Here is a 15323-nt window from a genome sequence, read left to right as displayed (position 1 = left end):
CCTTCACTTGCACTTGGGCTTTTGTTAGGCATTTTATGTTACAGCCTTTTATTGTTAAGTTTATCTCAATACAATGTTACAAAATAAATTATTTCTGATGAAAACTATTAATTTTTGCCATTCTTGTTTTCATAATTAATGTAGAACTACTAAATTCCACAAAGCACACACTTTTTTTCCTTAAAGAAAGCCCACATACTAATTTGTGATTAATTGCGAGTTAACTCAGGACAAAATGCGATTAATTGCGATTGAAAATTTTAACCGCCTGACAGCTCTAATCGATATTATTGAATAATTCATATTTTGTTGTTTTAGATGATTTATTTTTTAAAAATCAAGAGTTTAACTTTTACAGCTCTCTGCTCTCTTGGGCTTCTGTAGTTCGGTGTAAGGTCAGCCCGTCCGTCCCTTGCAAAGCGCAGACATGAAAGCTGCAGCTAGCAGAGGAGATTCTTCAGTGAGGCAGAGAGAAAGAAAAAAAGACTGTTCAAAAGAAAGAAACGAAGCAAAAATGATGTGTGCTACGAGAAGCCCCCACCCCACCCCCCTTTGCTAACTGTGCCTGTGTAGCCTTTAGCTCTTTGGCGGGACATCCAGAGACTTTCTCCTGGATCCAGACAGACCTGGAGGATAAAGCTGCTGGTCTGCAGCAGCAACAGAACGTTTAGTAAAAGTGTTGAACACAGCGTTGTTGTTGCACACTGACGCTAGCATGCTACGATACTAGCCGCTAATGCTAACCAGCTGCTCCTGTCTTCTATGTAAACACGGAGGATCGGTTCAAAGTCGGGAAGTGTTTTAAGACGAGTCGGATAAATGCAGCAACATTAATTCATAGAACATTTATAAAATCTGTATTTTATAAATATAATACCAGACATCAATCCACTTTGTACTTTTAGTAGTGTCTTTATAACGTTACAAAGCCAGTGTTGGTCATAATATTAAAAAAAAAATAACAATCATGTAAATTTCTTAGTAAAGTAATGTAATAATTTGTCCAGTAAAAATATGTTTAGATTTTCCTTCATTTACTGGCCAACTTGACTGTTGAGTCAAAAATTGGCATCAAACCACACATGGCAACATCAGCGGTTACTAAAAGTGTTCTGCCGAATGATTGGATTATTTCTCTTCATTCCATGCTTAAGCTAACGGTAGCTCACAAAACACCCGCTGCAATGTTCTACAAACATTTTTACAGTTTATATTTAGTTATTTGTCTGTGAGCCAATTTCCAAAGGAAATATTACAGTAAAATAGTTTTGTTAAAAATATGTTGTCATTTTTTGTTAAAGAAAAGTAAAAATAGAGAGGGATAAAAATGTAATTTGGAATGAAAATTCCACATCGGCCAGCTCTATTATGTATCATTGCTTATTTGTATTGAATCATTTCTGTTAGTAGGAAAACAGTTTGATGTAAAGACCAAAAAGAAAACATAACTCGAAAAAAATCGAAGTCGTGGCTTGACTGACCTGGTTTGAACTGAATTTATATTTAGTTACTAAGATTTGTATTTTTTGTTTTTAACGTGCTTTAGGATGATATCAAAAGATCAGTTTGAACGTAAGAAGAATGATGTGCTGGATCCTGAACCGTAAGTAGCTGTGAGAGATGAAAACAGTTTTGCACTGATGTGATTTCCATCGAGACTGTCTGATTTAGACGTCATATTTCGAAATATTCCCTATTTTTTCTGTGTGAGCTTTTCAGATACATTTTCTTTCTCCCCGCAGTTTTGTTGAATGTAAAGATTGTGGACGAAAAATGCACCAGATATGTGTATTACACTACGAGGTGATTTGGCCATCCGGGTAAGATGGGAACTTCTGTCCTATGGAATTTTTTAACGTAAAATGTCCTTTATTTATTGTACAGATGACATCTTTGTCCCTTTTCCAGATTCATCTGTGATAACTGTCTAAAGAAAAGTGGGAAAACTAAGAAGGAAAACAAGTTCACAGCAAAAAGTGGGTTTTTTTCATCCTAAATTTGCAAATAAGTTCTTTATGAATGATTGTACTACAGAAAGATATGAATGGCTAGAGAGGTAGAAGTTCATGTGCTGCAACAGTAACATTTAGTGAGGTTTGATGCATTTGACACCAAGAATGAGGTTGCGTATGTTATTATGTTTGTAGAGCTTATAGGCTTTGGTTGTTTGAGGTTCACTGTTGGATTTTACTAGAGCTGGGTTGATCAAATCAATCGATTTGAATCGATTAAAGCTTAACAGATTAATAATCTATTCATAAAAATGTAAATCGATTTAGCACATATAGCTAAAGTCCGCTAGCTTGATGTTATTGTTAAATGGAATTTCCTATAGGACGGCTAATGCTAATGCTAGGTCCCCACCTAGTGTCCAAACTGAAACGTCCTCCAGGAGAAACAGAACAATGTTTCCAATGTTAATGATCTGAACATTTTAGTTAGAACTTCTCCTTTAGAGAATCCATGTAACACTGGATGATATTAACAATCTCATTATTTCACTGATACATTTACAGTATGTGAACTGGATCAGATTAATATACATATATTCAAAACATATAGTAAATTATTAATTTATTTCAAAGCAAAAGTATCTAAATGTGTAAACTCAAAATCTAATTGAATTCAGAGGATCGAAAGAAAAAAAAAACCCCAAAAAGACTCGAATTGATCCAGGCTCTTGTGAATCGAATCGTTTCTGGAAATGATCAGTACCCAGCCCTAGTTTCTCCCTTTATTTTTGCTACTGAGAGTTTTATTTACTCTCATAATAGTGTCCGTAGTTTCCTGTTTCAAATTATTTAGTCATATTAGGCCACAACATTTTACTTTCCTTGACTTAAAGACACAAAAAAATGACATTTTGAGATGTTTTCTTCCATTGTGAAACTCAGGACTGCAGTCGACAAGACTTGGAATGCACATAGAGGACCGAGTGAATAAATATTTGAAGAGACAGAACCATCCAGAGGCCGGAGAAGTCTTTGTGAGAGTGGTGGCGAGCTCTGACAAAACAGTGGAAGTCAAGCCGGGCATGAAAGCCAGGTAATGCCTCTGAAGGCGAGAGGAGAGCCAGTCACTGATGCGCCTGTATGGGGTCGACCCTTTCTGACCCTTACGTGTTCCTCTGGTGTTCACTCCAACCCCTCACCTCATGAGAAAAGATGTGCACGAACTAGGGCTGGGCGATATGGACTTTTTCATATTGATTTGGGTTTTTTCATATCGGGCGATAATGATTTGTATCACAATATAAACCAAATAACTATATTTGTCAGATTTGAACGCTCTGTGGCTCAAAACAGAGATGTGTCATCAGCAGGTTGTTTAGATTTAAATATTTATTTCCTATCATAGTTTCATCATAACAGATTCACTGACAATCATGCAACTAGTTTTTTAAATTACTAAAAATGTCTGTCTACATATTACATGAACTGAAAATTAAATCTAAAGCTTTCAAGTTTCAAACAAGAACATAAATAAAATAGACCATTAAACTGTGTGTTTGGTTGCTTTTAAAAACAATGATTAATTCTACAAATAAATTCTAATGTTTTTTAGGCTTTACAGAACAAATGTAAAATGATAACGCTACTTTCCTTAGACATTTTACTTTTTGAACTTTTCTCTAAGAAAATTCAATTGCATAGAGGTTATTTATAAATGATATGAACACGTCTCTGTTGTCAACTAACTGGAAACTGAAATTTAAACACACTGAGAAAAAGTTCAGAGATTTACCAGAGATTTCCTGATTCTGTCTCCAATGGATTACATTTATATGAAGTCATAACAAAAACAAAGATCTGGACTATTGTTGTTATTTATCATATCTAGAGTGTTCTCATGAGGGAAAGAGGTGGGGGGGTCACATCATCTGACACAAGTTGCAGCTTGTATGTAACACTTGCTGTTAATACTCGGTGGGTTCAACTCAGTAATCATATTAAAAAACAGTTTTTAATTGTTACACCCCAATTTGTCTAGGGGATCTGGGGCCTAACATAAAGGTAAATTAAATAAGTGTTTAACAAAAACACAACAAAAGTGTCCATAAAAAGTTAACAAATTTACAAAGACCAAAACACCTAAAAGTGAAGCAAAAGGCTTCAGGGTGAACCAAGGCCAAAACAACAAACAAAACCCCAACTAACTCAACCCAGGGAGCTTACCTGTAAAAGAAACAGTAAAAGAACAACAAACACTAACCTCCCTGGACTAACATAAACAGGAGAAAACATTTACTAAAGAAAATGGCAGTTCACCTCTACAGCTTCACCTAAATCAAACCAACACTAAACACAGAACACAGAGTGGGACTTAACACAAAACACCAAAGAAACTACAAAGTGTGCACAAAACAGGTGGAGAAGTTCACTGAGCTGCAGTGGAGACATGTTGCAGCCCAGCTCCCTTCTCATGGTCTGGAGGTCCATGTGGTGCTTTTGAAGGCTCCCCTCCTTCAGGTTGAACCAATGGGGAGCCACGCCTCCAGCACCACACCTGAAAGAAATCAAAAGACAGACAGACACAAAGATCCACAAAACACAAAGATGTCGCACTCTGACAAAAATACAAGCACCAAAAAGAAAGACAAAACCAAATACGGCCACAGCTGTAACATAATGAATGACCTACGAATTAATGTTGTATTTATCCGCCACATCTCAAAGTCTGGTCAGTGAAACATTGTTGGACTGTAATCTGGTTGGTGTTTACATACTAGCAAAACACGGAGCAGCTTGTTAGCATTAGCATCATGCTAATGATACATCGCATTCACCAAATCAACACTTTTGTTAAAGTCCAGCGGGTTTGTCTTCCAGTTCTGACTGGCTCCCGATAACCAAAGTGAGAGCTGAAAAGCATAATTAGATGCAAACATTCACTCACCATGTGTCGACTAACTAACTTTTAATCGCCAAAGAGGAGAAAATGCTGCTACTGGTGAGTGTCAATTTCGGATGCTTCAAAATAAAAGTCTAGACTCATTTGCTATCGAGGAAAAGTTGCATAATAAATGAAAAGAAATAAAAATAAGTTGATGTTAAAATGTTTGGACAATTTGAAACTGTTAAACAAAAACAAATGTTTTGACTAGAGATGGTTTTGTTAAGATTTTCTTTCATTGATTCAGGGATCTTATTGATGCTTTTCTGTGTGAAAACCAGGAAGAGAAAATAAACCAACTGTGTCCATGAAAACCTTTTATTTTGTAACAAATCAAAACACAATATTTTAATTTGATGTCCTTTGCACCAGCCCGATAAAAGGATCAATAAATACTAACATGTCTTTGTAATAAAAACATACCTATTACCTACAAGTTAGATAAACAAAGCTCCAATAAAGAACCAAAACGGAAAGAATATCAGATAACCTCCTCACTTCAAAGAACAAATCGGTGGAAATAAAAATACACAATGTGTATTTTTATTAGAGCCGGGAATCAATCAAAAAATTAACTAATTAATTGCAAATCTGGAAAAAATAAATCCCGATTAATCGCCTTTTCCTTTTGTTTTCATTACAGTATTTGCAAGTAACTTATCTGCAAATCATCATAATACGAAATCAGATGCAAAATTGTACATTTAGAACTTTTATTTTAAATCTTTGGAATTTGGGTCTAAAACTCAGTTTTTGTTTTGGAATATGAATACCTTAACATTTTTTGTATTTTAAATTTGAAAGATAACTTGCATGCTTATTTGGTATTTTAATCAACACAATCTCTCCCATGTGACTCTACCTTTATAAAATCATGAAAAAAACTGAAAATTCCATCTGGAAAAATGTGGTTCATTTTGCTGTGGAAACCTCAAAAGTGATTAACAAAATGTTTTTACAACATACCAGGAAAGTTTTAGGTGTAACTTTATAAAAAGAACAAGAATAAAATGTGTCACCAAACTAATAAACATGTTTTTGAATGAAAACGATAAAATCCAGGCTAACGTCACAGCAGGCAGCCCCAAAAAATAAGAATTTCTCACTGTCGTTTATTTGACATTTTTCCTGGAATTCTGGATTTTTCTTTAGCTTTCTATTTCTTCCTCATACATTTTTTATTGTGTTTGCGGAAAATAAAAAAACATTTTTTGTGGGAGAAGTTTGATCCAGCTGGATTTCTGGTCGGCTCAGCTGGAATCTACACAGGTGGGGGCGTGTCTGTCCACTCTGAACTGCTCGTCTTCGTCAGTGGGCGGGACTTTCGCGGAGAACCACAGAGTTTCCTCAATTCCAGCACTCAAAAACGGTGCTTGTTTTTGTGGAAAATTCATGTTATTCCCAATCCCAAAATAAAATAAAATGTCTGTTTCCTCTTTGGATTTCGCATCCCAGTCAACTTCGTCTCCCTCCCTCCCCGGGCAGGACGCCTGAGGTTGTTATTAACAAAGTAATTATGTTCTATTAACGTTAACACATAAACTCTCACAGCCCTAATCTGTATTAACATAAACATTCAGTCTGCTAATATCCTATGATCATTGATTCACAGTGCTGATGGAGCCAGCAGTGGTGTTAGACGTCTCACTTGGACGGTCAAACGCTGCACACCTCTCCGCTTTCATCTGGTGTGTTTAAGCCCTGTTATCGGCGTTCCCGCCCTTACAGACATGTTTTTGTTACATCTGAGACGGCGTCTGCCGTCTGCGTCTACTGTGGAAAAATACCGCCACACTTTGGACCTTTTTAGCTTCCAGCAGAAGATTAGTGTGAGAGAGCATGAGAAGCCCCTCCCCTTCACACTGCAGCAGGAAAGATGGAGTAGTATTGCACGCCATGCCCGCGCTGTTGCCACGCCACTACACTAAACAACACAGTTATCGGTCCGGTAAAAACTGATGACACGGCGCCGGTTCCCATCCATACTAGTTTCTATACCACATCCCTAGTTAGGACTTTTTTAACAAGACTTTTTGTGTTCTTGTGTGTTCTGTCCCAACAGGTTTGTGGACACTGGTGAAATGCCAGAGACCTTTCCTTACAGAACCAAAGCACTTTTTGCATTTGAGGAAATTGACGGCGTGGACGTTTGCTTTTTTGGCATGCATGTGCAGGAGTATGGCTCTGAATGCCCATTTCCTAACAACAGGTATGTTTGTTCTTTCAACCTGTGCTAGTGTGCAAACATGTCATTTTAGTATCTGGGAAGTTGACTTTGTGTTCTGTGTCACTTGGTGCAGACGTGTCTACATATCATACCTGGACAGTATTCACTTCTTCAGGCCTCGCCTTTTAAGAACTGCAGTCTACCATGAGATACTGATTGGGTATCTTGAATATGTCAAAAAGCTGGGGTTAGTCTTCTCACACGCTTACAGGTCTTCACTTGTTGAAAATCCTTGTTTCAAGCTTTAATGCGACCTGTTTGTGGGGTTCTGCAGCTATGCTCAGGGCCACATCTGGGCGTGTCCCCCCAGTGAAGGAGATGACTACATTTTCCACTGCCACCCCCCTGATCAGAAGATCCCTAAACCAAAGAGACTGCAGGAGTGGTACCGAAAGATGCTGGACAAAGCCTTTGCAGAGAGGATCCTGCACGACTACAAGGTTAGAAGACAGTTGCTCATGTGAATGGATCACCTGTAGATGATGGCTGCTGTCCTTTCGTTTGTTACTCTGAGTTGTGGCAGGAATTTTGAGTTTTCTTGCTGATCAAAATCCTGAACTTGTTTTACGTCTTTTTTTCAGGACATCTTCAAACAAGCGACTGAAGACAGACTCACTTCTGCCAACGAGCTGCCGTATTTTGAAGGCGACTTTTGGCCGAACGTTCTGGAGGAGAGCATTAAGGAGCTGGAGCAAGAGGAGGAGGAGAGAAAGAAAGAGGAGAACACAGCTGCCTCTGAAATGCCTGAGGTACAAACCTTACACACGCCTACTGTGAAGTTGTCTTTTAATTTACAACACAATTCCTTTATTACTCCGGTTAACTTGTATCATTTTTTTCAGAAACAAATGTGCATCTCAGTTTATCAGGCTATCAAGTTGACAGTATGTGAGATCTGGACATAGTGAGTGTGACGTCACTAATAGAATACGCTTCACTTCCAGCTCCGACCAAATCAAGTCAATTCAGTCGCCATTTTTTTGCGACATGGACGTCGCAATGTTGGAACCAGACGTCATCAGTTAGTAGTGATTGGTCCGAGTTCATCTGAGTCATCGTTTCTATGGTGACCATTCCTGCCACTCAGGAGTGAGCTTGTTGGAAGACCACGCCTACCACTTGAAAACGGGCTACAAGAAATCTGTCAAACGTTTTGAATGTTAAATGTGGGGACCAGCAGGCTCCACCCATATTTAATGAGGCAACTTTAAGAACTTGAACTATAGAAAAATGTCATGAAAAAACATGAAAATGATCAAGAAGATGATCTAAGTTTATCTATTATCTAAGTATCAGATCAAGAATGGTTGTTCTGACAAATAAAATGACTGTTGATTTCTCTATAGAAGTCTATGGGATTTTGACAACTTGGAACCAGCAGGTACTTCCTGTTTGGAACACCAGGGGGAGTGGTCACTCTGTCCAGTTCTCATATACAGTCAACGGTCAAAAACAGGACAACATTTACAGAGAAATTGCTTCTTGTTTTTGATCAATATTGCCACATTACAGTGATGAATATCTTTTTTTTTTAACAGGGAACCCCAAGTGACAGCAAAAACGCTAAGAAGAAGAACAACAAGAAAACCAATAAAAACAAGAGCAGCATCAGCCGAGCCAATAAGAAGAAGCCCGGAATGCCAAATGTAGCAAACGACCTGTCCCAGAAGTTATACGCCACAATGGAGAAGCACAAAGAGGTCCGACAGGCTCTCATCTCTTTCATTGTTACAACAATGTCCAACTGGAACAAAACTTTGTGTGAGGAAGTCAATAGAATCATTAAGTGTTAGGTTTTATCTAAAAGAGAGCTTTTAAAAACACTTAACCCTCCTGCTCCCTTCTGGGGTCCAGGTGACCCCAGCCTTACGTTGATGTGTGATCCCTCCCATGACAAATGTGGACATGGTTTAATGTCTGCCACTGACACCAGTGAAAATTAGAGGTATAGACGGATCACAGATAATCTGATCCATACGGATCACTAGCCACGGTTTGGTCCACACGTCTAACACGGATCCCCCCCCCCGCTGCGTTCCTCGCACGCGTTATTAAAATCAATTCTGTCCACATCGAATGCAGTTCTCGTCAATTCCCTGTACTGTACATTTGTTTTAACATGCGTCAGAGTTTCTGGCGTTTGCATATTCAGCATTCTTTTCTCGGATTTTGTAGATTTGGTCTCCAGAATGTAAATGAAACCAGAAACTATATGTTTTTAGTTTTATGTTCAAAGATCCGGGAGTGTGTATTTATGCTTTGAAGTACTTTACATATGTTTTCTCAAATATATGCTTTAAAGCTTTTAAAAAAGTAATTTTAGACTTTTATCTTGTTTTCCCCTCTTGTTTTTTTTATTATTATGATCTGAACCGTGATCCTAAAACAGTGACACGATCCGAGCCGTGAGTTTTGTGATCCGTTAGTGAAAATCTTTGAATAAAAATGTTCAGCACGGTGTCTTGTGGGGTCCAGATGACCCCACTCCCAACGTTAGCATACCTAGGAGAGCACAAGGGTTACCATTGAGTGTCCGCCCTGACACTGGGAGGTTGAGTTCAAATCCCGGCCGAGTTGTAACAAAGACCCTAAAAATGGGACCCAGTGCCTCCCTGCTGGGCACTCAGCATGGAGATTGGGGGGTTAAACCACCAATTGGTTCCCAAGTGCGGCTGTGTCTGCACCTCACCGCTCCCGCAGGGGAGGGGTCAACTGGGGAGAACAAATTTCACACATTGCAGTGCGTTACAGCTAATGGGACTTTGGCTTTACTAACCTAAAATTCTACATGGATAAGTGATGCATATCCGCTGGACTGATGTTATTTCCATAAACAGGAGTGATGATAGTATCCAGAACACTGGAGCTAGAGTCTGGCATGTTGACTTTCTCTTTCTGGTTTGAATTGTTCTCTAACCACACGGTTTCTCTGCTCTAGGTGTTTTTTGTAATCCATCTTCACTCGGGTCCCATGGTCAACACTTTGCCTCCCATTGTTGACCCCGACCCCCTGATTTCCTGTGACCTAATGGACGGCCGGGACGCCTTCCTGACTCTGGCCCGGGATAAGCACTGGGAGTTCAGCTCCCTGCGGAGGTGCAAGTGGAGCACAATGTGCATGCTGGTTGAACTGCACAACCAAGGACAGGACCGCTTTGTGTACACTTGTAATGAGTGTAAGCACCACGTGGAGACTCGCTGGCACTGCACTGTGTGTGAGGTAAGCTCCTCATTCTGTCTAAAGGCCGTCGAGCTCTGCTGACCTCAGGCATTGGTTCATCTGTTGTGGACTTCTTGTAACTTTTTCTTTTTCCCTCTCAGGACTTTGATCTCTGCATTAACTGCTACAACACGAAGGGCCACGAACATCAGATGGTTAAGTGGGGTCTCGGCCTCGATGACGACAGCAACGGCCAGAGCGGGGAAGCTTCGAAGAGCCCGCAGGAGAGCCGTCGCCTCAGCATCCAGCGCTGCATCCAGTCCCTGGTCCACGCCTGCCAGTGCCGCAACGCCAACTGCTCTCTGCCGTCCTGCCAGAAGATGAAACGAGTGGTGCAGCACACCAAGGGCTGCAAGCGCAAGACCAACGGCGGCTGCCCCGTGTGCAAGCAGCTCATCGCTCTGTGTTGTTACCACGCCAAGCACTGCCAGGAGAACAAGTGCCCCGTCCCGTTCTGCCTGAACATCAAGCACAAACTCCGCCAGCAGCAGATCCAGCACAGACTCCAGCAGGCCCAGCTGATGAGGAGAAGGATGGCCACCATGCAGGGCAGAACCATGCCCCTGCCGTCCCCACCCCCATCCACCGCCCCCAGCACTCCCACCTCCCACGCCCAGCCCAACACCCCCCAAACGCCCCAGCAGCCTCTGTCCAACCAGCCGCAGACTCCTAGCTCAGCAGGTGTCCTGTCGCCGTCTTTCCCCACCGCGCCTCGCACCGCTCAGCCGCAAGCGCCGGTCTCCCAGGGGAAGCCCGGCCCGCACGCCTCCCCTCTCCATCAGCAGCAGCCCGCCCTCCCCCAGCCCCCCATGCAGCCTAAGCAGCTAGCACAACAGCAGGCTCCGCCCGCCGCAGTCAAAATGGCGAAACACATCGAGATGATGGCGCAGGCGCAGCAGAACTACAGGTTCAACATGAACGGCATGCACATGAACCCTCAACAGCCTCAGCAGCGCATGGCTGGACCGGCACAGCCCACCATGCAGATGGTGCCCGGCCCCCGGGGACCGCAGGTAGTGCAGTCTGCCATGGCTCCGGGACAGTGGCCGGGGGCGGGGCCTATGCAAGCCGCCCAGACTCCACCATCGGGTCTCGTCATCGGTCAGACTCCTCAGCAGCCGATGGGCATGCAGCGCCCCATGATCGCACCGGGGCCGCAGGCTCAGCAAGGCCAGAGGATGTTGATACCGCAGCAGCCCGGAGCCCGGCCGCAGACGCCACAGAGACCCGGCACCATACCGCCCAACGCCCTGCAGGACCTCCTGCGCACCCTCAAATCACCCAGCTCACCTCAGCAGCAGCAGCAAGTCCTCAACATCCTCAAATCCAACCCTCAGCTCATGGCCGCTTTCATCAAACAGCGAACAGCCAAGTACCACGCAAACCAGCCGCCACCGCAGCAGCAGCAGCAGCAGCAGCAGCAGCAGCAGCAGCAACCCGGCATGCAGACAATGCAGACTATGGCCCTGCCAGGAGGCCCGGGGCAGAGGCCAGGGATGCCTCTGCAGCAGCAGCAGCCTGCTGTGCAGGTCATGGCCCCCCTCGGGGCCCCCGGGCAGCTGATCAATGCAGCTCACAACAGCAGCCCCCAGATGCAGGAGATCTACCGGCGGCAGCTGATGAAGCAGCAGCAGCAGCAGGGGGGGGGGATGCCTCAGGGCCATCCCGGACAGTTCCCTGCTCCGCCACAGGGGGCCTCAAACACGTACTCCCAGCTCCGCATGCAGCAGCAGCATCAGATAAGCATGCAGGGAGCGGCAGGGGCAGCCGGGGGCCCCATGGCTCAGCTGCCCCCCATGAGTCAGCTGGGTCAGTCTGCCATGGGGATGGACTCCTCCCAGAACCTGCTGCATCAACGGTTGCTGCAACAGCAGCAACTTCCACAGCAGCAGCAGCAGGCTGTCCTGAAGCAGCAGATGGGCTCCCCGGCCCAGCCCAGCCCCATGAGCCCCCAGACCCACCTGCTGGCCCCCCAGGCTCAGGGGGCAACCTGCCTTTCCGGACAGCCAGCGCTAGCTAACGCCCTCAGCAACCAGGTCCGTTCTCCGGCGCCGGTCCAGTCTCCCTGTCCACCGTCGCAGCAGCAGCCCCAGCCTCCACATTCCAGCCCCTCCCCCCAGGTCCAGAACCAGCCGCAGCCCTCCCCTCAGCATCCTCCCCCACACTCAAACTCCCCCCATCCAGGACTGGCCAGCTCGCTGCAGTCCATGGAGCCGGGACACTTGGGCACGCCGGAACAGAGCGCCATGCTCCCACAGCTCAACACGCCCACCAGGGCGGGGCTGAGCAGTGACTTGGGACTAGGGGGGGATGCTACCGGGGACACTCTGGAGAAGTTTGTGGAGGGATTGTAGCATTCGTACAAAGAGCAGAAGGACTGGTTTGCTCTCCCAGGGACCCGCCCTCCCCCTGAGCCGCCCATCCTCCAGACTCGATCCTCCAGGGCTTCGTTTGTTCTTTCTAAAGTTGTAAACGGTTCTTTTGTACTGGTGTGTATAAAGTTTAAGATGTTGGAAAAGCTCCATTTGGTCAAACAAAAAGCCAACAACTTTAGGGAATTCCAGCATTTCCTGAATCCACATGGCTGATGTTTCCTCCTCTGAATGGTTCAGGAGTTTGCAGAGTTTGTTCTTTAATAAAATCACAAAGAATATATTTTGGGTTGAGACCAAATGTGTTAAGATCTCACTGTCATTTTGGTTTGTTTTTGCTATAGTTTCATGCCTTTATCTCTTTTTTTTAAAGAAATGTACAATTGCATTATATTATTTGTATCATTTTATTTTGTACCTTTGAGAACAAAAGTAATACATTTGTGTTGAACTAAAATATTTTGGCCAGGCTTTCATTTGTTCCTGGCAGTTGTAATGTAGTGTTGTTCCATAACTTCAGGGACGGCTCCCTTCCCCTCTGTGTGGATGAAGATCACTCACTTGTATTAAAGTAGGAAATGGCTTTTGTACTCACAGGCATGTATGCAGGCACACATGAAGACACTGACAAAAACCCTCACTAAAACAAAAGCAACGTGGAACGGTTTCACCAAAGTAGAAAACAATGGACTGCAACCTCCATGTGGAAGATGTCTTGCAGGTGTAGAAAGTTGTTGCTATGACATTAAAACGATTTTGTCATACTTTTTGGCATACAGATGTTGTAAAGTGTAAAGAGAGAGCGAGAAAGAGTCCAGCCCCAAGCTGAGGTGGAATGATAGCAGGGTGTTGTAGGCTGCGTCTCAATAATGCCCTCAATCTACTCTAAAGGGTCCAGGGAATTTTTGGGAGTCTCCTCCAAGCGAACATCAGCCCTCAGTCCTCTCACAGAAACTTGAACTGGGGATTAGCTTTTTTCTCCTATTGTAAATCAAGCTAAGCAAATGACTATAAATATAAGGAAGATAGAAAGGAATCACTGTAAAACTGGTAAGACTCATTTCTTACTTCTATACCATATTGTTAAATAAATGGTGTGCAACAGAAGAACTGCGGTACTCTGTTGACTGAATGAGGCATCAGTGCTCATGTCGGTGTGTTCATTTGTTACGACTTTACCAGCAACCGGTGCACAACGGTATGGAGGTCAAATGAGGCCAATATTATTTGAAACCAAAAAATATTAGTGTTTGGTCCAAAAAATGTTAAATGTCTGAAACGTTTTGCTATTCTAAAAGTATTTTCAGCTTCAAACGTTCAGTTTTTTTAGGTTTTAAAACTCAAAATTATAATAAAAGAAAATGTTTTAACTTACAACTCTATTTTTTTTTCTGAATCTGAAACTGGCGTTTTCTATGTTTGTATTTAACTCAATACGATAGCACTTTGAACGGGCTAGAACGGCGTTTTGGTCTCGCAGTTTGTACAAGATAAAACTCTGATTTTTACACCCGGGACAACTTCAGACTGTGACGGTACAGACTACAGACATTTCCTGACCGTGATTATCACAGTTCTCAGAGTCAGTGAATGCACCGGGACTGAAGTTACCACCCTCATCGATTTTGATTGGTTCTTCATGTTAGCCCCGCCCAAACGGGCCACAATGGGGCCAAAGGTTTTGAAACTGAAAATTTCAGATTAAAAAAAAAAAAAGTTTTTAACCTACAAAACAACATTTGAAGCTGAAAACAATGATTTTTTTTTTTAGAATAGCAAAAAGTTTTGGACAATAACATTTGTTTTGGCCAAACATCAATATATATATATATATATTTGGGTTTCAAATGGAATTGGCCCCGATTGAGCTCCATAGAGCGGAAGTACCACAACCACCAGTCTTGGTCGTGCTGTTCTGTTTGCACACCACGGTTTAGTTTATCCATCAAGATGTCTGCAAACATTTTTAAAAAAGTGTTTTTGTAACAAAAAGGAGCTTTTACATAACTTTCTCTGTGAGAATAAAATAAAGATTTGATCTGAAACAATTTAACTAGAAAAGGCTCAACTATGAAAGTGTAACTTGACTGAATTGAACTTCATCTCACGTGGAGAAATTCATTTGTGATGGCAACACAGAATGCAAAAAATAGTAAATAAAAGCTTTGAAATGTACTAAAATAGTTACAAATACATAATACAGGATAAAAATATACACACACACACACATATATATATATATATACACACAAGGTTGTGCAGTCTGATGGCTGTGAATGATCTGCAGTAGTGCTTTTTTTAAACCTTTCTTTTACCAGGAGGATCAATTGACAACAAATTCTCATTTACATTGATGACCTGGTAGGAAGGAGCAGCAAATGTAAAACCAGAAGAAAGAAACAAAACATTTCTACCCTGGGGAGTCTGGGGGTTGGTTTTGTGTAGGTGTATATCTAATCACGAACACGTGTCATGAGACGGTCTGCAGCCCTCAACACTTCAAGAGCCATTCAGGTCGATTTCTCGCCGACCAAAAACCAGAAGGAGCCGCAAAGTCTTCAATCACCATTTAGGAAAACACCTTTCTGATTTATATTATGTTTTTGTTACT

The 15323-nt window shown here is 42.6% G+C and overlaps 1 protein-coding gene across 1 annotated transcript in view; it reads left to right on the top strand.

Annotated features, from left to right (window-relative positions):
* The window catches only part of crebbpa (CREB binding protein a), a 65843-nt gene extending 51992 nt beyond the window's left edge, over positions 1-13851 (top strand). Inside the window, exons 20-30 of the mRNA XM_036214029.1 lie at positions 1516-1603; positions 1743-1820; positions 1909-1976; positions 2895-3045; positions 6956-7102; positions 7194-7307; positions 7395-7560; positions 7702-7869; positions 8659-8820; positions 10059-10340; positions 10442-13851. Of these exons, the coding sequence (XP_036069922.1) occupies positions 1516-1603; positions 1743-1820; positions 1909-1976; positions 2895-3045; positions 6956-7102; positions 7194-7307; positions 7395-7560; positions 7702-7869; positions 8659-8820; positions 10059-10340; positions 10442-12694 (3677 nt within the window). The 3' untranslated portion in view covers positions 12695-13851. The remainder of the gene's footprint in view (positions 1-1515; positions 1604-1742; positions 1821-1908; positions 1977-2894; positions 3046-6955; positions 7103-7193; positions 7308-7394; positions 7561-7701; positions 7870-8658; positions 8821-10058; positions 10341-10441) is intronic.
* The last annotated feature ends 1472 nt before the right edge of the window (positions 13852-15323 follow it).

The sequence above is a fragment of the Oryzias melastigma genome, linkage group LG1, assembly GCF_002922805.2.
Source record: "Oryzias melastigma strain HK-1 linkage group LG1, ASM292280v2, whole genome shotgun sequence".
Taxonomy (NCBI): domain Eukaryota; kingdom Metazoa; phylum Chordata; class Actinopteri; order Beloniformes; family Adrianichthyidae; genus Oryzias; species Oryzias melastigma.
This window is presented reverse-complemented; position numbering and strand designations above follow the sequence as displayed.